The sequence below is a fragment of the Meleagris gallopavo genome, chromosome 13 (assembly GCF_905368555.1).
Source record: "Meleagris gallopavo chromosome 13, MGAL_WU_HG_1.1, whole genome shotgun sequence".
Classification (NCBI taxonomy): Eukaryota; Metazoa; Chordata; class Aves; order Galliformes; family Phasianidae; genus Meleagris; species Meleagris gallopavo.
The window spans coordinates 4,485,857-4,509,749 of record NC_139416.1 but is presented as its reverse complement, the minus strand read 5'-3'; the positions used below and the strand labels follow the sequence as shown (position 1 = coordinate 4,509,749).

The 23,893-nt window shown below is 39.5% G+C and overlaps 1 protein-coding gene across 8 annotated transcripts in view; it reads left to right on the top strand.

The window, feature by feature from the left end:
• The window catches only part of CHD9 (chromodomain helicase DNA binding protein 9), an 81,809-nt gene that overhangs the window by 14,853 nt on the left and 43,063 nt on the right, over positions 1 to 23,893 (top strand). For 7 of the 8 annotated variants that reach the window (XM_085235008.1, XM_085235005.1, XM_085235009.1 and 4 more), the window contains exon 5: positions 20,074 to 20,411. In XM_085235008.1, coding sequence (XP_085091134.1) covers positions 20,074 to 20,411 — 338 coding nt within the window. Of the gene's footprint in view, positions 1 to 19,007; positions 19,253 to 20,073; positions 20,412 to 23,893 lie in introns of those variants that run through there. The other variant, XM_085235010.1, reaches the window with a different exon arrangement.

Genomic DNA, 23,893 nt, shown 5'->3' with positions numbered 1-23,893 from the left:
CTGCTTTCTCTTCTGTTGTTTTCCTGCTGTTGTAGAAAACAAGATTTGTGTGACCTGAGATACTTATTCAGAGAAGATGAAGCCAGTCCTACTTACTTTTCTGAAGTACAGCAGGGAAAAATGTTTTATACTTCTGGTGCAAATACTATGATTTACTGTATTTTAAAGTACTCATAGCAAAACATTTTTAATAGCTTTACTAAGATGTACTGGTGTGGCTGATTTCCTGCAAGGGTTGTACAGTTATACTGTTCTGTTGGTCCTTTGCTTGGTAACTTGGTGCTCATGCTCATTAACTAAAAAAGCTTTTTGTTTGCTTTCATGTGATTAGTAGTAATAGAAAAAGCTATGCCTATTTTGTGTGGGGTTTTTTTGTTTGTTTGTTTGTTTGTTTGTTTTTTGTTTTTTGGGTTTTTTGTTTGTTTGTTTGTTTTTACTTCTGACTAAAAAAATCTCCAGTTCTTCCATAGCATCCACATCTACTGCATGGAGGACATGAATGCTTAAAACTTGCCGTGTTTTGTTTTAATAGGGTACAAAAGAAATGAACTGTGGAGCTGATGCTTTGCATGTTATCTGAAGGAAATTAAGATTGTATGAGCATTGAAGAGTTTAGAAAAGCAGTGCTTCAGTGACTTGAGTATTTAATTCACAGTTTTATTGATTTATTTTTTGAAAGCTTTCTGTCATGAGAAAGAAGTGAATTTTCAAGTAGTTCCAATTGGTTGAAATACAAACATTACAATCATTTCTTTTAATGTACTGACTCTCATCTCCATCTTTGTCACCTCGTGTTTTGGAATTGTGTACACAGTAATAAATAGAAATGTAGGCTGGTGTTTTTGGGTTGTTTTGCTCTGTTGGAAAGAAGAGGGCTCAATGCATTTATCTCTGATTCAGTAGGCTGCTGCTTCAGCACAGTTCCTGCTGATGTTCAGGGAGCAGGTAACTTTCAGTTTCTACTAGTGAAGCTTTTGTTAGTGTTATGCTAGCATGTTATTAATAAAATATGCATACACTGAATGATGTAGTAGGGTGTCCTCGTGCCAGTGGTATCTGGCAGAGAGCAGTGTGATGGGATCTAGATGATGCTGCAAGGATGGCAGTGCCCAACATCCCTGCCACGGAGCTGGGCTCATCAGCCGTGGTGCTGTGGCACGTGGGAGTGTGGGGTGGGTGGGATGTGGAGTCCTGGAGAAGTGAGGGTGGTGAGAAATGCATTGGGGCTGTTTGTGAGCAGCATGCAGGATACAAGGCAGGTGGTGAAAAATGAGTCCAGTTAAACCTTTTGGTGCTACAGCTCTTTTGTTGCACGCAGCAGAACAGTTTCAAGCCTGCATCAGCCTCACTGATATGGGTTCAGTGCATTGTTTGGTAACTAGGAATAGAGCTCTGAGGCCTGTAAAGAGTGTTTAGGTATTCTGGGGATGTTGCTTTGTTTCTTGTAGCATTAGGAGAACAAAGCAATTCGACAGAATTTAAAGACTTGACTTTGTCCCTTCACTTTCCCTTTTACTTTTTCCTGGAACTTTGAAATGAAACCAACAGAAAACAGTTATAAAAGTTGCTCAGTTGTTCTTTATTACTGTTTGTTATGCACTAAGTTGTATGAATTGGATTCTGACCTTAAGTTTATCTAATAGAACATATGTTCAACGTTTCCTTCAGGAACTGGTCATGCAGCAGTAGCTGTCAGACAATCTCTAGGCGTGCATCAGTGTAGGGAGGAGAGAAGTAAACAATATAGAAGCCTCTTTAAACCTGCAGTCTGCATCATGTGAATTAGTAATAGAGAAGTGTAACAGCTACTGATGCTATATGTTTCAGGTGTCTTTTGTCTTCTGTTGCTTCTTTGATAACTTTGTAGAATTTTAAGTTCGAGATCATTTTCTTTCAGCTTTTTTTTTTTTTTTTTCTTACAAATGTGCATAGTTAAACTAGAGAGGGGAAAAAGTGGTGTATGGGGGAACATGGATCTTAGTGAAGCTGGTTGTGTTTAGGTCAGGAGTTAGGCAGGATGCAATTTTGATTTTTTTTTTTTTTTTTTTTTTTTTTTTTTTTTTTTTAGTATTTGTAGGTAAAAGTACAGAAATATTTAGCATTTAGCAATGCTTTGTACTGGATCTTCTACCCATAGAGGAAACAATTACTAGGAGATTTGTTTTCATCAGTTTTACTTTGGTAATGATGGAGCTTTTTTGGACAAAAACCTTTACTGTATGAAATAGTTAATTAACTGTAACAACCAGAATGGACCCAATGTTATTCAACCAAAGAACTTCAAATGCAGTTAGACTGAGATTATTAAAAATTGAGACAAAATTGAGTATTTTCTGTTCTGCTATTTGAAAGGAAGCACGTTTATCACAGTTCAACTTATAAAGCTATTCTTTCAATACAAATTAATTTCAAAACTAATAGCTCAGTGTAATGGTGCACAATTAGAAGCAATCTAGAATATCTTATGCTGCTGCTACACTTTCTATGCCTGCTGTAATTAGATTATAATTGTAAATATATTGTTGCTCTTAATTTTACATCATGCATTTTTCATCATAGTTTGATTATGAGAACAAAGTGAAGTGGAGAAATACACAGGAGATTCATGTAGTCCTACCCTCGGCTAATATAAAGCTTCTGTTCTTTTTACCTCCACTTGAAACTGTTTTGCAAATAGTCTATTTGTTTTTCATAAGTTTAAAGAAGGTGGCAGAACTACAGGCCTCAGTGTTCAGTTTAGAAGTGAAAGGAAGTTGGAACAGGGCACAAATTGACCTGAGAAAACTCTGCAACCATCTCACTGACTGTTATTTTGTAATAAGCTTTTTAATCTGCTCTAGTTACATAAACGAAAGCAGAATAGTTGAGATTGAGCTAGCAAATAATATTCCATTGATAACTTTAAGTGCTATAGCACAAGGTGGTAGTCTCAACTTTTTTATTAGAGAATCTTTTTTTCCTTTTAATTGTGATTAAATGTTTGACACCTAACTTGATATTTCAGTGTGTTCATGACCTCCAGCATCCCGCATCTGACTTCTCGTTTCTTTTAACATTGATTTGAAACCTGAAAGTGTTTTTTCACTTGCAACTTCATGCTTTCCTGCTGCGTGTTTCAGAGCAACAGATGACACTGTTTTAGAAGAGAACTTGTGTTGCCCTTGTTGAAAACTTAGAAAGAAACATTGGCATCTCTGTACTTCAGAGCATATATGAGTGTATGGAAGTGGAAGGTAAGCCTCACCTTATCCATCAGGGAGCTCTGGCAGCAGCTTCCTGTCATGGCCAAGTTTGTGTCCTGCAGCACATCTCAGCCTGGCACCTCTGGCTGTTGGCGAGTGCCTCCTTTTTATGTCACCTCTGAACTTTATACAGGTATCCCTTAGATCATTTCATTTATGGGCCTCTTGTTCTGCTGTTCGTTGCTGTTGTACTTGTATGCAAAATCTCAGACTGTGTCTTTTTTTATGGAAAACATACGTGGAAGGCAGTGATGTGTTTCTCAGGCAGTTATGGTAGGCCCAGCACTGCAGTTAGTTGATAGGTGCTGTGATAGAGGTTACACAGAAATTAAGGATACAGTATTTTTCAGAGTGTATGTCTTATATTCTATTTAGTAATGGGAAACATTTTCAAATACTTAGTGATTGGACCATATTGCTTTTCTTTGCAGAAGGAATAGCTTTTCTGTGCATGGTTTCTAAGCGTTCTGCAAAACAAGATGGTAAAATTATGACACTGTTATTTTCACTGCTTGTGAAGCAGTGGATGACAGTTTTCAGTTGGACTAAGCATAATAAAATCTGTGTCTCAAAATCTTTCCTACTTTGCATTATTTGGAAACTGAAATCCAGACATCTGTTGCAGTGACAGCATTTGTATTTGGTGGGGTGTCTTTTAATCTTGAAATGTTTTCAAAAATGTTAAATAAAGTCCTTTCCTCCTCTAAAAAAGAGCCCTGACCCTCATCTCTTTCTGAAATGCTATTGAGCCTATCTCGTATCATTGGATCTGTACTATACTTGTTCCTTAATTATGGTTAGTTTTATGGAGGGCTTTGTCATGTTAACAAATTTAAATCTCTGTTTGAACTTGCCTTTCAAACATTTCTAGGAGTCATATCCTATGAGTTCATATCTGTCTGCAGTTTTGACCTTCCTTGCAGCTGGAGTAGCTTAATGAGTTGTCTCTGCCACAGTGAGGCAGCAGAATTCAGTTGTCATCTCCCAGCACCTAACAGAAGTTTATCATGCCTGGAAAAGTAACCCAAGTAATCCCTGACTTTGTTTTTGCCATCTTTTTCTGCTTTTTGCTCTTACTCTTTTCCACGATGCCCACACACATAGGAGGAAGTGAAAGTGGCAAAGCTGTGTCAAGTGTCTGCAGTTACCTCTGAGCTGAGCAGTGCAAGGCAAGCAGTCTTTCCAACTGGAACTGTATGGAATTCATTACCAATGTATGCTTTCATTACCAATCTGTGGCTTTTTGCCAATGGTGTATTCATCACTGAAGTTGGTGATTTTTTTGCTAGCTTTATAAATGAGCATGTATGAATCATTTTATTTTGTATATATTTTATCCAAGTTCTAGAGGAGCGTTTCTTACATTTTCTCATCTTAAAATGAGAAATTGCATGGGATGGAGGAAAGGAAATATGTAATCATGAGATTAGTTTGTAACACGTTTGCTGATGAATATTTGTTACTATTTGTAATTTAGACGTTTTTCACCTGCCTTAGGAATTGTGGCTCTATAATAAGGAAATTGATGGAATTTTAAAAATAGGGAAAATCACCAGGGTATTCACATTACTATTTTGAAGACCTTATGAGTTTGTCAGTTATGAGTGTTTAATCATTCTTCTTGGCTTGGGATCCTTTTAGTTATTAGTAGCGCTTCGCTTAAGTCTCTCTGAACCTTCTGCAGTTGTCAGATACACAGGCTGTCTGATTCTTTCTGTGTACTTCCTCTTGAAAAAGAAATTCTTGCTGTTGTAATGATTGTTACAATTTAAGAATATCATTTTTTCCTGTGCTAATTGCATGCTCATCAGATGACTGCAGTAATTGTCTTCAAAATGTGCCAAAAGAGAAAGCTTTCTGTAAAAGGCAGTTAACAGATGGATCAACGTACAACAGTAACCCTGCAGATCTTGAGGTGAGACTGGCTGACAAAAATAGGTAAAAGAAAGTTACTTAAATTGATAACGTAGAATAAGTATGAATATCTGAATACTTACTGTTTACAAATAGATGTCTTGTTAACATTGAAGACTGTGAAGCAGAGTAACGATGCAAACTCAGAGTCTGGAAGTTGTACCTAATTACAGAGCAAGAATGGAAAAACTTGTCTTCAGTTGTTTCCAGAAGACAGCAATCTGTATGAGGAACTGTTGAAGAGGCTGTTCAGTATATGGTGAAAGTATAAAGGAGAAAGTATAAAGGAGAAAAAGCTCCTGTTCTTCTGCCATGTGTTAATGCATCTCCTATGATATAACTGAACTGCAATACTGATTGAGGTGCTGGGGAATTTTTTGCCTTTATTTTAGCCAGGCCTAAGGGGTAAAAGTTCCTGATTCATTTTAGTGCTTCGTGTACAAGATTGTGTATTATGGAAGCAGTGGTAGGGAGGGAAGGAGTGCTGAAATGGGAAGCATGTTTTTTGGCAGTACAGGCAAAGTCATTGTATGCTGTAGTCACAAATGCCAAGTGGGTGTAAGTGGGCTCATGGTGGGACTTTCCATTGGTACCAGTGGGGAGTACTGATCTGTCCAGTGCTGTTATCTCAAATCTGAGTTGTTTTTTTAATGGCTTCAGACACACCATTGCCTCCACAACTTCCAGAATTGCATTTCGTCTTGAGACAGTTTGTAGAAAAGTAATGTTCCATTGAGTGTTTGGGAAATGGAAGCAGAACTTTTAAGTGAGTTTATGAGTACTGTGGTTTTGAAGGCAAAGAATCTCAAGTACATTTGGAATTGATGTGGCTTTCCTTCAGATGTCAGTGTGTTTTGTGCGCTCATGTTTTACAATTTCTTTTTGTAAATGTAATGGCTGTAATAGGCTGTAATGTTAATGCCAAACACATAGATCAGAACAGTTTCCAGTGCTTTGTCCACCCAGATGCCTTCTATGGCTGAGGGGTGTTGTTGTCTCGCTAGATCCTCAAGGTACAAAATTTGCACGAGCCTCTGGCTGCATGGATTTCAAAGACTCTCGAGAGTGGATTGAATTTGGCAGCTCTTAAGGATGATAAATACAAGTGAGTCGATTTCTTGGGTGAAGGAGCTGAGAAGTTATCTGTTGATTTGAATAATTTTGATAAATGAATCTAGGAGTGTAGCTTCAGACTAGGAGCACTTGACAAGCCTTATATTTTTGAACACAGTATAATTTGTATTTATTTTTATTTTGTGAGTGTGGCAGGCTTTCTTTTGCGTGGGTTATTTAGCTCGTGCTTGCACTTACCATGTCTTTTTTTGCCCTCTGTGTCTTAGTGTGAAGGCACTTCCATTTGTATCTTAGGAAAGTGTTCCCACTTGGGCGCACTGCTGTTCAGGAGTCGGTCTGTAGTTGAAGGTAATTTCAGTGTTGGTAGCATATTGTATGTGTGCACGTGATGCTACTCAGTAGCACGCTGAATAACAAACCAGAACTAGCTTTATAGGTTGATAGGAAGTCCTACTTTAGGAAATAATCATGGCATAATTGTAGTTTGTGTGTTAGAAAGAAAAGAGGAGCTGGTTTTTCTGTTAAAGAAAACATCTCAAATATTTTTGTTCTGAACATTTGTTTGCTTTTATTACAGTATGAAACATTGTTTCAGAAAGAGAAAACAAAGTCTTTAATCTCCTTGTTTTCTTAAAATAGGGATTGGAAAGGCCTTGCTCCCAGGTTGTAGCAGCAGCAAGCTGTAGGTTGGCATGCTGTGGTTGCAGTACAAGTGTACTTGCAGGAGCAGCATCAGGGATTGCTTAAACACTGAGTGGAGCCCTGTGCACACAGATCCGGGGAAGCTCTCCAAAATTTAAGTTATTAAAGCTGCTTCTGGAGTCCTAAGGCATTACAGTGCTGAATATTTTAATAATACTTAGAGCTGTGAAATTGAAGCGTGATTTTAACATCTGGTCTGTTACGAGCTACATTGCAAGTGAGAAAAACACCGTGAAAGTGCCAACTTTTCTGTGGCCTCAATGTATTGTTGTAATTATTCTGAAATAGTTAGACTTTGGGACCACTGATTTTAAGTTATGCCGTCCTGATTCTATTACATCTGTGATGGTGCATTTCTAATAGTAACTTCTATGTGTTCAGACTGGAGAAATACCTGTTCTGTTGAAGCTGTCGTTGAGGAAGGGGTTGTTGATGCCTGACAGCCCTGGTCATGTTCAGTCAGGTGTTACATCATCTCTTCCTTTGGGGATTTTGGTTTGTGATGAAAAGCATGTTGGAATTAGAAGGTGATTTCTAGACATACATGAGTGTGCTCTCTTATTCTTTCCCCCACCTTCCCTGTTTTAAATGGCTTTTGATGTGGTTTTTCATATCATGCCAGTGGCAGCCATTGCAAAGAACATCTGCCCACAAATCTAAGTGGCGTGGCTGCAACATCATCTTATGGCACGGATATGCATACAAGGACAGGGAAAGGCACCTTGGCATCTCATCTTTGTTGGTGGAATTCAGTAGAGAGAAGTTTTAAATGTATGAGCTTAGCAAAAATGTTTCTTAAAGTTTGTTTTACTTGAAGCAGTGCTGAAGTCAGAACTTTTCATTGAAAGAGCAATTGAAAAAAAAAGATAAGCCAAATTTATTTTGAGTTTTCTGTGTGTGGCTCTTAACTTATATCATCCTATGGAGCATTCTTTCACCTATAGTCATATTGCATTAGGAAATGTGATCGTGTCCTGGTCCTCTACAAGAGATGTTTAATGGGGCCAGGCTGCTCTTTTTTTTTGGCTTAGCACACCTTAACTGCATGTGTGAGTAGGCTTTGACTGACTGAGAGGTTCTCAGAACAGGTGAGTGACCCATGCTCAGGTGGGGCAAGAGGCCCAGAGATGTGCTCCTGCCGTGCAGTGCTGTCAGTGGCCAGGGTGCCAGATTGCTGTCTGGTGGTAGTGGTTCCTGCTGCCTTTGGTATGAAAATCATTTGTCTTGATCTTGCTTTAGTCCTGTCTTTTGTGCTGAAAGCCAGGTTCTGCTGAGATAGAAAATTACTGCTATGCTTGCTTCTGGTGAGCTGTCTTAAATCTTGCTTTTATCTATTGATCCCTACCAGAAGCTCATGCTCCCTGCTGTTTTCTGTGGCTATCCCAGTGAAGTTCTTGGATGCAGCGTTCTTAGCCTAGAGCTTTTTCAGTAGGTTTCTGGGAAAAAAGACAGTTTGGTTTTTCCCTTGTGGGTTTTTTCCTTTGCCTGAAATTGAATCCTGCTGGTCCCCAGTAGTATCCTGTGACTTGTGAGCTCTGTTTTCAAACCAGTGCCTTTTTAATAAAAGCTTTTTGTGTGGGCATGTGGTTTCCCTCCTCTATCGAGGGAGTGGGTGTTGATCGGGGTAATTCTGAAAACTGTTCAATAGAAGTGTTTCTTTAGGCTTAATTTATGCTGGGGAGCCCACTTTGGCACTGGAGGTTGCACCCTGGCATAGGAAGCCGTCAAAGCAATTCCTTGGAGCTGATGGGGCAGATATGTAGGTTTGTTTGAATTGCAGTGGCAGATGTCTGCCCCCCTCTGATTTAAATGGAAATATGCTGTGCAGTCAACACTGGTTTTAATGATAATACTTGACATCCTAGCTGTTAAATTGGGAAAAGTGATTTATTTTTATGTTGGTATCTTTTAATGTGCACTGTGTGCTGATATTTGTTATGCTGCAGTTAGTGACATTGAAGACTTATAAAAAAAAAAAACTGCTGTGTTCACAGGTTGATTGAACTTCTACACTTATTTGCTTTTAGTGAACAAAAGTAAATAAGAAGATCTTGCTTGCAAGTCTTTCTGAATACATAGCTCATTTTGATTTAAAGATAGTTAATATCTTCCTATTAATATGGAATCATAGCTCTTTCACATCTGTTGTCTTCTTTTTGTAGCACTTCATTGTTTTGCCATCAACAGTGAAAATATGTGCTGGTTTTTAACTTTTTAGTTTTTATTTTTTTTATGAAGAGTGCTTATATCATAGAATCATTGGCTGGCATTGCCCAAGGCTGCAGCCAGTCACAGCGCTCTGTTCCAGCAGCATTCATACTTTGAATAAGCTGCTTCACTTCACAATTTCACAAGTGAAATTTACAGTTGTGCTCTGTGACCAAAATTGGAATGGAAGTTGATAAATCATGCTGCCAAAAGAAGTTATAGAAGACAACCTGTGTCTGTGTTCGGTTGAATCTGTTGTCGTTTCTCTGACCTGGCCCAGCTTGCCTTTTTGCTTTCTGTGGGTAATTGCAGGGAGGTGCAGAGCCCAGAGGTGGGCAGGTCGGTGCTAGTTGTGCACTGTTCTTGCCTGTTTGCCCATAGCTTTCCTCCCCTGTGATGAAGCAGCTGCCTGGAAGGAGCAGGGTGCACCAAGCCGGCTCACAGATGGCTCAGCATCTTGCAGCCCATCCTGGCTGCTGTGGCTGAAGGGCTTGCAGGCTTCAGTCTGTGGGGCAGAAGAGAAGCTTGAGAGTTTGGTGGAGAGTATGAGGAAATTGTGACAGTAGTGAGCTTCATGCGGATAAAAAGTGCAGAAACATGATGGCAGTTTATGATGTGAGCTAACATTCTTCTGCAGGATTTTGCAGCAAAATCTTGGTAATTTTACATTAAACTCAACTTTTTTTTAAGGGTTCTGTCTCTTGTATTTTAAAAAATAGTAATGTAAAAGTAAACAAAATATCTTGATTTAATACTTTGGATAAGTAAACAGTGGCCAAAATCTGAATACTTCTGAAGTAGTATAGAAACTCAAGGCTGTAAATCTGAGTAGTACCTGTGTTGTGTAAAAGGCTGGGTGTGCAGTGAATCGGTTGCATAACAGCTGTCTCACACGTTCAACCCTTTTGAGTCTATGCAGCTTTCTACCTGCTTCTCTTTGCAGTTTTTTATGTGAGGAAGTTTTATACGTGCCAATGGGGGGTGATCTATAATGTATATAGTCAAGTGCAGGTAGCTGTAATGATCGAGCAATATTGTCTTGAGTTTTCATGGTGTTTGTTTCACAGTGTGCATCGTGGCTGGTGTCTGTTTGAGTATCAGGTCATTGGCATGGATACTATTACTGTGCTGTCTGGAGGATGAGGGCACTCAGATATGATGAGCCAGTACTGCTGTTCTGTTGGATGGATGGGCTGGGGATGCTGTTCTCGTATCTGGTGCACCTGTAAGTTAGGCTGTTGAATAACCAGCCTGCATCTGCTGGATACAGTCTCACTGCATAGCATTTGTATACTGAGCTGAAGATGGGAACAGTTCCAGTAGGTTAGTGATAGCTTTTCTGAGCTGTTGTAAAAATTATGCTTAAAAAGGGATAAAATTTTTGGTAGAGAGTAGAACTTAAGGCGTTCAGTATGTTCTGTGTGCAGCATCTCTTTCTCATGTCCTGTATTATGAATGGAGCATATTTAATTTCAAGTATTAATTTTTCCCTGTTTCTGATTATGGATGGAATTTATAACTGGTTTCTGATCACAGAAGACCACTGGTTCTCTGGGTATCCAAGCAAAAACAAGCTAAGGTTTTTGTTCAGTCCTTCACTTTGCTTTTGATCATTCTTGCAGTTTTGGAAAAATGCAAATGCTTAGCTAGCTTCCTCTTGTGACTCATAAGGCCTTCAAGTAAGCTGCTGTATTACTGCAGAGCTTGTTCCCTTCCAGACAGGCAGTTTCTGAAAGAATCTTTCCCATTAGAGGCTGCCTTGCTTCATGTCAGTGAAAAGCTGATGTTTTAGACCATCATATTGGATTTGTTTCTGTACTTAAATCTGAGCGTGTGAATTCTTCTTGACTTCAGACAACTGAACTTGCAGATTTATCTTTCTTTTAGGATGGGAGTTTGAGCACATCAAAAGAAAAAAAAAAGTAGAAAGCAGTAGTTTGTGAAGTTGATGGTTAGAAAGCTAACTACAGCAGTCTTTTGTTTTTGTTAGACATAGAATTGAAACAGGTTTGAGAAATCAGAAGTACAGTAATTAGAGGCTTTTCAGGATATGTTACTCTAAATTATAAATGTGCTATATTAAACTTCTTTGAAAAAGGGAAGATGATAAACCCTGAGTTTCTGTGAATATACAATTTCCTTAAACCTTCAAAATGAATGCATTTTAATTTGTACATCAAAAATTTCCCTTTCAATCACAGTTAAGTACTAGAGAGTATTGTGCTTAAAATAATCCTGTAGTACAGGGAAAATAGAAAATTGAATGCCGTGTTGAGCACTGCAACACTTGGATTTAAAGCTAGAATAAAAATAGGTGTGAAGGATGGGTATTTTGGCCACTCATACCAAATACCTTCTGAAGAAACATGGATTCCAGTGGGGTTTCTGTGGTTCTTGGGCTTGGTTGTGCAGGGATGCTTTGAGGCAATAGAGGGAGCTGGGGAGGCTCCTGCTTTAGCTGGAGAAGTTTAGGGTTTCTTTTGTCAGAGGATAAAATGAAAGAATGAGTATTTGATGATTTGGTGTCCAAGTGCTTGATTTTGCAGCTGGTTGCTACAACAGTGGTTGTAGCAGTCTTGGATTCTTGGAGGCCTAAGAAAGAAGGAGTTTGTTTCATTTCCCCCACTGAGATCTTCTCTACCTGTCTACTTCATGGCAGTGGAAGGGGCATTTCTGAGATGTCTGTTCTTCTAATTTATCTGAAGTAAATCAATGGCTTAGAAATTGCAGGGAAGCTGGAGGCATAAATGTACCAACTTGTCTGACGTAGTTGTACAGCCTTGCTTTTTTTGCAGCAAGCCAGATAAAAATTGAGCAGCTGTCACTTGAAGTTTAATGTGCGTGCATAACTGTAACCTGAGAGCTGCGTGTTTTAAAGCTAAATATTTCTTTTAAGTCTGTAGTCAAAGGATGGTGTGATTATCAAAGCTGCCTTAATAAGGGGCAAAAGCATTCCTTATTCTGTCAGTTGTGGAGGGTGTTCAGTGTATCTCCCTGTTGGTCTAGACTGAGCAACATGGCAAACAGGCCAGCCAGGTGAAGGTATTAATAATGTATTGCCTTGGGATAGCCAGTGGGATATGATGAAGTTGTAGTGGACAAACTTAGCTACGTGTCATGTTATACTTAGCTAAGTTATTCTTGACTATAAGTACAATGAAGATGTCTTACGTGTCCAGTTGTGAAGCATCCCATTGGGTGATGGTAGTGGAGGAATGGGCTGCTACTCTGCACTGCCATCTTAAGTTTCACACTGTGCCTCTGCGGCACGGGTTCTGGTTGCTGTAGGGATGCTTCAGATTGAGGAGCTGTAGAAGCGAGCTTGCTGATGACTGCAAAGCTGCTGTGAATGGATGTGGTCCGCAGTAGTGAAACTGGCATTTTTCTGCTCTTCTTATCTATGTTGCTCTTTTAAAATTCAGCACATAGTAGCAGGAATAGAAAATGTTGCCCACAGTAAGCTTTACTTGCTACGTTTTGTTACTATGTGTTAGATTTTCCAGAGACCCTGTGCTCACACTGCAGAAAGATGGAATACCAAATCATTTTGCAATAGGACAACTTGTTTTGCCTGTGTTTCTGTTTTGGTAGTGATTGTTCATGTACTTTTATAATAAATATTTGAATATTTATCACTTAATCTTCAGCTAAGTCATATTGAGATTTCCTGTTGTTTGCTTCTATTTTATGTTGTGGTTTTGTTTTCAGTATTAGAAAAGTTAGGAAGTAGTGCCATATTAGTCTTATTTTGATATTTTTCTAAGGGAGAACAGGCTTGGTAAGTTTTCTTGCTTTTGAGATCTGAGGAGTTCAGGAAAGACACATCTTAGTATTTTTGTCTTCAGAAAAGCATATGTCCTAAAGTACAGAACAAATTATTAATTACATCCCTAGTTGTACTTTACATTTACATTTAGTATCCCTTCAGAGAGTCCCTTTACTTTGTACTTAAAACATAAAGCAAAAATAAGCCAAATGAGAGAATACCAAGTTTCCTACAGAATAAAGCAAAATAAACAGCTTATTCCACTTGGCTCCAATATTGTTATTGATCAACTTCTAGCACTGTGAGAGACTGCTTGAACTGATGTCTGTTCAGCAGTGAAAGACTGAAAATTAGTGCCGTTTCAGTTAGTGTTGTATTTCTTTGGAATTCAAGAGGCCTTCAGAAAAGAAGCTTTGCAGCATTCCACTTGGGACGGTTATGGAAGCTATCTGAACTTCTTGACCTGTTAAACAGAAGTTTTCCTATTGTAAAAACAGGCGTACCAGTAGAGGATAACTTCTACATGTACGTTCTAAGACCGCCTTTGTTGTTCTGAGATTTCAGTGGATCGATATATTTGTAGGGCTTCGTTTGGGGTTTTTGAACTCTGATGACCAGTCACTTCAAATCAGAAAGATCTGTGTTCTTGTCCATAAGTACTTTGTGAAACATCCTGTGTGTTTACCTGACTTGTTTTGTAGAGTATTAAGTCAAATGTTGGTTTGTTAGGTGGTAGGGTTTGATTTCTTGTTTGTTTGGCTTTGAAGTTACCTAAAAGTTGGCAGGTAAGATCACTCAGGAGTATAGAAAAGTAACACAGGTAGTGGTGCTTTTTTGCTGGATCTGTTTTTATGTTTTTGGAAATAAAACTGAAACTTTTGGATCCATAGGATAGGCAGTAGAGGCTTTGCAAGATCTACAGCGGTATGGAATGACTCTACAACTGATCTGAATCCTGGTAATTCAAATCTGTTGTGCATCCACAAATCCAACTGACTTGGATGTGATCATCGCATGGCACTGGGACAGCTAGTTGTCTTTTTATATTCTGTGCTATCATCCACATAGATGTAATATTTGGTTGAAGCCTTGAGGTAAACGTGCTTTAACTTATGGACTACAGTAACGAAATTTACGTTCTGAGGTGACTGTTACACAGCTTAAACAGCTGCACTGACACTTTACTGGAGTTGTCAGCCACTCGTTTATCAGTGTAACAAATAAAGGAGACAACCAAGGTAATTTTTTTCCTGTTCTTTTATCTATTTGTAACGCTTCAATATTAATTTCAATTAGGTTTCCAGTGTCTATTTCTTAATTCTGTGTCCCTGAAATAGATGTTTATTCATGATGATAATAATAAGGAGAAGAATGAATAATATTATCAGTATATTGCAAGAACTGCAGCTTAGAATGGTTCATCTCTTAATTGTTCCATATATACCACCCAAAAGAAAGGAAAATGATAGAACCCCATGGACAGTGCTCTTTGCTTGGGAGGGGGTATGGGGCAACTGCTGAAGAAGAGAGAGACTTAAAAGTCAACTCTTTGAAAGTGTAGAACAAGGGGAAATGGTTTTAAGTTGAGGGAGGGAAGATTTAGGTTGGATATCAGGGGGAAGTTCTTTACCGTGAGAGTGGTGAGGTGCTGGAACAGCTGCCCAGGGAGGTTGTGTATGCCCCATCCCTAGAGACGTTCAAGGCCAGGTTGGATGGGGCCCTGGGCAGCCTGGTCTAGTATTAAATGGGAAGGTTGGTAGTCTTGCATGTGGTGGGGGGGGGGGTGGAGATTTATGATCCTTGAAGTCCCTTCCAACCCTGGCCATTCTGTGAAAAGCTTGAATAAAAATTCTGAAGGGGAATGTGACAGCTTAAAGCATTTGCAGTTTTCAAATTCTGATGTGACCACAGTGCGAAAATAAATGACAATCTGATTTGGGCAGAGACACAATACTGATCATCATTTAGGTGATTCCTATATTTGTGGTGTAGCTGAGGTATTGATACTATCCAAGCAACTTGACATGCACAAAGGGATTCCTTGTTTATTAATAAACATGAACAAAGATGACGGAGTGGCAGTGCAAGAGGATCAGGTTTCCAGGTGGCTAATTTTAGCTGCTTTCAACGTGGTTGATGTCAAGGTCATGTTGTTCTGCCTCAGGACCTGGTAGATGAGCAAGAGCTGTGCTCTCAGGACACAAAGTACCTAGTGGTCGCATCTTCCTGCTGATGCCTGCTGTTAGTAGAAATAAAAGAATCTTCAGAGGCACTGCAAGTGTAAAGCTTAGCTTTTTTGTTTTCTATAATAGGTAGGATCATAATTTAATTCTTAGCTAGTATTTCAATGAGCATATGCACAAGTGAGAGCCTTTTAAAAATATATAAATATGTAGAATATAATTAAGTCAGGAATGCATGATTCACTAAAATACTAGGGAAAGGCATTACAAGTCCTCAGAGGATATCGAGAATGGATGCAACTCGATAAAGAGACTTGACCATAAGGACTGTGTGCACAGAGTTGAAAGCAGTTCTGCTCTAGCATGAATGGCCACGGGTTCTGGCAATAGCAGAAGTGATGTTTTGTTCATGGAGCAGGTAAGGCAGGATCTGGGTGGATTTCCTAGGAGATGAAAACTTCTTGTATGTTAAAAACATTTTCTTCCTAGGGCTTCCTTTGAAGTTGATACACAGGGGATGTGGAAAAACTACTTATTGTTGTAGGGCAAATTTGAAGTGCGTTTAGATTTTCAAAGGAAAAGAAAAAAACTGATTGTAAGTATTCATGGCAGTGGTTTCTCCTTGCTGTGGGAAGTACTGTTAGGCCAGCAAAGTGCCTGTCTTGCAAATGCCATGCAGGTGTTGCAGAAATACCTTTCTGCAGAACACTAGCAGAGTATTGGTAGGAAATGGGATGATCAATGACTTCCTCTCTGGATGTTGTTCAGTAACCTGATTGTTTGACGTTAGTTTAATTAAGATACCAATCTGATGTGTAATGTACCTTCTACCTCTCAAAACAGTGTTTGAGTCTCTTGAATGCTGCTCAAGTATTTTGAATATTGGTTCTCACCATCTCCTGTGAATGTGGGGCACGTGTGGTGAAGTCTACAGCTTCTACAGTCGTCTTACTTGTTCCACCCTTAAGATCCCTTAAGGATAGCCCTTCAGTGTGAACAGCAGCACAGCCCATACGTGCTGCTCCTAATGGCTTTTGTGGTGGCAGTAGCATGAACCTGATACAGAGTTGTGGTTCTTGGCATTTCCTTGCTGTCCACAGGACTCAGCGTGGCAGCGGGCAGCTGACTAAGCCCCAGTAGTGCCACTGCCTGCTGCTTGCCAAAGCTGTTAGCAGCAGAAGATACCTGGAGCTGTTCTGAATCATTGCATTGTTTTGTGTTTGGTTATATTTGGATGACCATCTTCGCAACCATGAAAACTAGAAGCTTGTTTTTCCAAATAAAATGCTCATTTTGTAAATACGTGGCTGCCTTGAGGCTTTCCTTTCCACTTTCTCCTACATCATCTTCAGTTAAGAATTCCTCTCAGTGCTGATGGATGGAATAGGTTTGTAAGCTGCTGGCAAAAAGATGTGCATCTGGGAGGTGCCTGATCTGTGTCCCTTCTCAATGACGGGAGGGTTTTTTGGCTTGGCAGAAGACTTTGCCCTTTTTGTTGTAGATGCTGTGTAGCTTTTTGGGATTTGTTTCCAGTGTACGTGATAATTTATAACTGTTTGGTTATGACTGTACTTTTTTTTAAAGATTTAATCAGTACTCAGAATAAAAGACCCCTGCTGAATTAGATCCTTACGTTGCTTTGATTGCCAAGTACATGCAGATACTGTTCTTTGTAAAGCAAGGGTATTTCTGGTTCTTCTAATCTCAAAACAATTGTGTTGCTTTGTGATTTTGTTTGTGTGTGTGACAGCGGTGACTTCCCTGATGCAGGTTTCATTACAGCTTTATTTAGCTTGTGATAGCTGGCTGGTGTCATCTTGTGTCTTCATGGATGTTATTTTCATATGGTAGAAACGTTCATAGCAAAACTGAAAGAATACGTTCTCAGTTTTCTAATAAACAGCTTAGTGTTGCTCGTGTGCAGGATGTAACTTAATATAGAAGCTATAGTATGGCCCAAGAAGTAGTGGGTCAGCCTCCAGGTTAAAACAGCCAGTCACTTCAACCAGCATGCTCCCAGTTCTACATGAGGGAGGTAATAGAAGTTGGTGAGGAGTAATGTGGGGGGCAGCTTTGAGTAGATATGTCATAAGAAACTTCTTTTTAAAGCAACTAAATGTTTAGGAAGATTACTTCAGAAAATTGCCAAAAAGCTACCATTGCCATTATTGCCCACTAATTAATTTGGCACTTTTTTTTTTTTCTCAGCCCCAGAATGGTTCAGGAAGGTATCAGTGTATGTTTAAAATCCTCTGACGTTACCAGCTTCAGTAGCATTTGGCTGAAAGATGAAATTATACTGAGAGTGCATTAGGCAACTTCCTTAATTTTATTTAGCTGATCTCGGAACGCTAACATAGTACATTATTTAGCATTTTGCTAAGCTATGAAGTTATAACTCTGAAAGATAAACGATTGCAATTTCTGTTATGGGTTGGATAACCATAACATCAAAGCGTCTTTGCTACTGTTCTAAAAACTAAAATGAAAATTTAGTTAGTTGTCCTTGTAGTTAAGCTACATGTTTGCAGAAATATACTTGAATGTAACGACACTGATAACTAAAAAAATTCATCCCATGTATCTGTTCCACTGAACAATGAAGTTCATCTTGAAATAAGGCTGAAGAAGTAAAATCCCTATCAAGACACGTTCTTAAACAGTCCCAAAATCCTCAGAGAAGTCATATCCCAATCTATTTTCTGATTCTTCTTTAATGGGCTTCCAAGAGAAGCAAGGATGTTGGTAGGGAATAGCAATGATGTCAAAGCTTCTTATTTTTCTAATGACTTTTAAAAAAAATTAGAAAACTGTACCAGCTGCTTGCTTTTCTGTGATACGTTGACAAGAACACAATGAAAACTTATCTAGTCTATTAAAATGGTACCTTCAAGCCCCTTTAGTAGGCAGAGATTATCAGCTGGCCATGTCCTGTGTGATCGAGGAGACCTTCATCATAAGGTGTGTGATGGTCTCGGCAGAGGGGGGAGGGGGAAAAGCAGGGTATGGGTTTCCTCCTTGTTCTGAAAGAAGCTGTGAATTCTGCAAAAGGACACTTATGTAATCGCTGTTGCTTGTTTGGAGTACAGAATTCAATTGCAAAAAGAAAAAAGTAAAAGATATATTGCAGGACAAAACATGTTTGAGGCCACAGCCCAAGGTTTTAATGTCTGTGTTGCAGCCTCCCCATCTCGATGCGAGACTCGTCATGTTGCAGGGAAGCCTTGGCTACAGGAATACACAGTTCCCACAGTTTTCAGCCTAAGAGAAAATAGTATTTGCAGTTTTACAGCAGGAGGTGGAAGAGGAAGAGTTAATCCCGATACCACATGTAGGGAAGAGCAGTCCTTTGGGGGTTAAATTGCAGAGTCTAATGGAATAATAACTGGTAGCACCATCTGCTGGCCTACTTCCGCAGAAGGAGTCAGTATTTTTAACGACATCTCTAATATTCATGCTGATGCATTTTGATGCTTTGTGCATTCATTTCTTTCTGTGCTTTGTTGGAATCTGGCTATCTGCTTACAGCTGTGTTGGAAATCCTGCTCTGGAGGGGCGGCGGGCAGGCTCTGCCCTACCTGCGCTGGGCGATCAGCGGCTGTGCGCTCACCAAGGGAGGAATATGTTGATAAATCACAATGTGCATTTGTGGAGGGTTGTGCATATCTTGGCTGCAGCTTGCTAAATAGGCCATTTAGCAATCTTCTTTCAATGCTTTTCTCTTGAGCACTGCCTGGGGTGCTGAAAAAGCAGAGGGCAAGCCTTTGTCTGACGCCAAAAATGTCTTCAGTGAAGAGGCCAAGAGGAAGGGTAAGTGAAAGCCTGAATGAGTGGGAGGAGGAGGGGTTCTTTGGGCTAAAAGGCTAATGGGATTGAATAACCTTCCTTATTACTGGCTGCTGCGGCGGGAGCCGTGCTGCATCGCCATCTTGAGCTTGTTGCTGTTTGCTCGAGCCATGGTTATTTGTTAGAGCTTGTAGGCCTTGAGGTGGCATTTCAGTGATCCCGCGCCGGCCTCCCTCCCTGCCGCAGCACCGCTCTCTGCCTTTAATGAGGCGCGGGTAGAAAATGGATCCAGTGAAGTGCACTGGATTCAGCCTGGAAATGTGTTTGGAAATTCCTGGTGGCTTTTCTTCGTGCTGTAGTCAGAGGCGCCTTTACGGGTGAGAATGTAACATAAGTGTTATCTGCCGGTTTTTGTCTGTTTGAATAGGAAATTCTTTCCATTCCTTGGAGGGGGAGGGGAAGAAAGCAAAAACATGTCTTCTGGTCTGTGAAGAGCCTGGTGGTTGGGGCATTGCACTCGCGTGTAAACAACCCCGCATCGGAGAAATAGCACTGAAAAGCCTGAAAATCAAAACAGGACGTACATTTTCCAACTCAGATACTGGCACTATGTTGGTCGTAATAAAAATACTGCTTTCTGATCCTTTTATCAGGGAGAGCAGTGTAGGCTTGGTTTTGGATTGCTTTTTTAATCTTGATTTTGTTCTAACAACGATTCTGTTTAGCACTGCTTTAACCCTGTGGATATGATGCTTGCTCTAAGGTATTTGCGCCCCCGTATCTTACCGAAGAAGAGATGCTGATGCCGTTACCTTGGGGAGGTCTTGGTTTGTTCTGATTTTATAAGGAGAATATTTTCTGGGGATGTTGGAGATGTGCGTTAAACGTATGGGAATGTTTGAAAGGCGACGGATTGGTGTGAGGAACTACGGAGAAGGAAAGAATGCTCGCAGAATTAGGGGAAGGTTTTTTTAAAACTAATTTTAGGACATAGACTGGTTGTTTAAAGTCAACAATTGATGTACTTATTCTGAAACCCACGCCATTCTGTGGTAAAAGCAGAATTCCTTCTTTGTTGTGTCTGTATGTGTCTCTGCAAGTTTAATTCCAGATTTAAAAAGCTTGCACTTTTTCTTCTAAGAAATATTTGGTATCTTAAAATAAGGGTTTTTTGTTTACTTTTTGTCTCTTGCCGCAGCCTCCTTCCTCCAAGAAGACTGATGGTTCAGGATCACATACTAAGTCACAGAATACCCAGGTGAGGGCAATGTCTGAAAAGAAGCAGAGGAAAAAAGCAGACTCTGAAAGTAAACAAGAGAAGGCAAATCGCATAATATCTGAAGCGATTGCAAAAGCAAAAGAGAGAGGAGAGAGAAACATCCCACGAGTAATGAGTCCAGAAAACTTCCCCAGTGTTTCAGCTGAAGGAAAAGAGGAAAAGAAAGGTAGAAAAGTTAAATCGAAACCCAAGGACAAGGAAAGCAAAAAGCCAAAAACTGGTTCCTCATCCAAAACTAAAGAGAAAACAAAAATTGGGTAAGTAGATCTAAATGTCTTCTTACTTCTCTTCAGATTTCTCAAATCTGTGATAAAAATGAAAACTGCTTACTGATAATGTTCTCATTTACTGCCTACACAGAATTCTTCCTAATGAAGTCCATGTGTGGACTTTCTTGTTCAAGAACAAGAGTGCTTTGTTTTCTCTTCAGCTGAAATCATTTTAAAACTGTCCATTGAAAGGAACGGCTTCTGTATTTTAAATTCATGCCAGCATTACTTTATACTTACTTAGAAGCATAGACAGCACCAAATTATCTTTCATCTAGTGTTGTCATCTGTTCTGACTCCAAATTAAGTTTATCTGATAATATAAATGCTGTGTTTGTCAATTCTGGCTTATATTTTCAATGTATGGTAAACTGCATAGGACCAAACTGGAAGTTTAATGAACTTGCTAGCAGATGAATATTCTTGCAGATATAATGTACTGTATCAAAAGTACAATGCATATTTTTATTTTAAGTATTTTGTGTTCTTTAGTTGTAATAATTTAGACTGCCCTCTTAAAGATTGTGCAGACTCAGCTGGATCAAGCTGGGTTCATACCCCGGGGGTAAGAAGCCTCCAAGAAACGTGTTAGATGTCAGAGAGCTGCAAGGAATTCCATACCTGGCACACTTCTGACTGCAGAGCTAACCTAGTTCTCCAGGATACTTTTAAAGGAAATAATGTTATTTCTGAGTGAAGCTTGTCAGTCAGGACTTGAAACAGAAACCTCAGCTATGGTTCAATTCTTGTTTGAAATCCTTTGCCCTTCTTGTGATAACAGAAATAGGAACTGGCATATCTGTCTAGATTTAAATGCCTCGTATGCATATTTCATGTTTAGACAGCATAAATGAATGCTCTTTTAATCAGCCTGTTTCTCTGCATTTCTGCTTTTATTCCTAGTGTGATACTATTCTTGTATGCTCCAAATAAACTACTTCCTTGAGAATTAGTCCAATATTATAAAGGTTACTGTTCTAAATGTTACGTGATTCTAACCAGAACTTTACTGGTCTTAATTTTTCTCATTGCTTATGGATTTGCAAACGAGTGCTGCTTATGCTCCTGAGCATTTCATCACAATTCCTCCTCGATCCCCACCCCCCATCTCTTTTAAAGTTGAGTTTGGGATATATACTCCCAAAGTTGCTTTCATATTTATTCATGTTGTATAGCAGACATTTTGTGGGTCATTCTAATCAGGAAGCTTACACACTACTGTTGGCTAGTGTCGTTTTTTGGAACCTTTGCGTGTGTTGCCCTAAGGATGCTTTGTAGCTGTTCATCCAAATAATTAACAGAAGCTGCTGAAAAATAATCCTTTTGATATGCTACATAATTCCAGTAATATTTTTGCTGCTTTTTAATCAGAATAGTCAAATCAACTGTTTTCTGTGAGTAACAGTTCAGCATTCAGTTTTGTCGTCTTGAAATGCTTAGGTGTGCACATCAATTTGCATCCGTTTTCTAGTTGTCACACAGTAGTATCAAATGACAGGTAGACATTTGTCAAACTGTTTTTAACAGTGATGCTTGTGCTTGATCTGAAGCTGGTAGGCAGCCTCCCATTTAATTAAGTACGGTCAACTTTAGGTAACTTGGCAGCAAGCTGTGAAGGTTTGCATCCCCGTTATTTACCACCCCCACTGCCTAAAGCCCCAGTAGTATGCTGTTGGGCAGTGTGATCAAGTAAACAGTGTGGGACAGGTAGATGAGGAGTCAATACTCAGAAGCTGAGAACTGTGAAGTGAGTCTTCTGGAGCCACTTATTACAGACTGTACAGAATTTACATAGATGCACAGCTGTCCAATAAAGTATATTGTTTCTGGACACCCACATGCATTTTTTTATGTGAGTACTTTCATGTGGTGTTACGTTGTGTTAGCACTATTTTATATCTTCTGTAATGCATGTATTTTTACAAATAACATATCAACTGCTTAGCAAGAATGTGTACTGCAGTGATTTTGAAGTGCATTAATTGCAAGAAGACCCTGATGTTTGTTTAAAAATAATCCTATGAGTGTTTACTATGCCAACGTAACTATTGATCTTATGTAAGTAGAACACTTACTGTAGGATGCCTATTCAGAGGTGGTTTAGCAATTGTATGCCTAGAAGTTTTTCATATAACTTGTTTACCTGAAATCCAATAATTAATAAAGGTTTTAGAAGGCTGAACACTTTCTCATAAGGATATCTTGTTATCTTACGTTGTTGGAAAAATATTTTTTAACTAATTGAAGCACATGCTGCAAATTGCAGTAACGAAATAGGATTAGGATTTTGAGTGTGTGGGTTGCTACATTCATTTTCGCTGTTATCTTAAAATAAAACTCCCACTGAACCTTGAGAGAAAGTTTTATCGTGTTGAAGTAATACTTTAGAGGACAGAACTACTTTACTGGGTGAGAAGGAGAAGGGAGAACTTGAATTTCATGAAAACCTTGGGCTTTCTTTGGGAAATAAAACTTTTGTAAGCTGTGGGAACCTGGAAGGAAAAGATATTAAAGAGGAAGACGCAACTAAATTTTATATGCAACTCTTCTTGCTTAAATGCAAGCATAAAACCTGAAGACAGTAAAAAAAAAAGTCATTAAAAAAGTAATAAGAAATAAGTTTACAGCAGTTGAAAGTTGTTTATCAGCTACAGTTCTTTAATGAGCAATGAAACCATCAGCTTTACAGACAGTGAAGGTGTACACGAAAGAAACAGATGAAGCACACATTTAGCTGCAGTGAAGAACTTGGGTGAATGCATTGGGCTTTCCTTTTAAAAGGGAGTTGGGCTGTGACACGTCCATCCCAGCAGAGTACCCTGCTGCCCACTGGGCCGTCGCCATCTCTCTGGAGGCGCTTGGAACTGGCAGTAACGGTTACAGGTCAGCTCCGTTGGGATGCTGAGAGCCAGGCTGGGACAAGGAGCTGTGCCTCTCAGAGGGGCTGAAGTCAGGCTCGTTGTTCAGGTGACCCCTGCTTGCTTTTAACCTGATCTTTCACATCCCCTCTGTTATCAAACGGGGCCTATCCAACAGGAGTCTGAGTGTACTTTCTCTAGTCCGTACTCAAACAGCAGGTTGTTACCTGGATTATGCTCGCAGGCATTGCTGGTGTGCAATGTGGCCTGTGCTGCTCTTGAGCAGGATTTAGAGTTAGTGATCCAGCTGTGAAAAGGATACGCTCTGCTTGCTGAACTGGCAGAGTGGAACTGGCACGCTAGTTGCTGAACAGACTTTTATAACATTGCTTGTGAGCCAACGGTTTCTATTTAAAAAGAAAAAGTCTGTGTTTAGATGTAATGCGACACAGCTTTGCTGGCACTGAGCAGCCCTCATCTAAGGTCACGTTTTGGCTACTGTGTGCTTGGGCACAGGGGAGATGGCATGATTTCAAACAGACCTTTTCTCACTAATTAAATTGGTTTGTCTTTGGGGACTTCATGTTAACTGTTCACATTTTCTGTCATGAT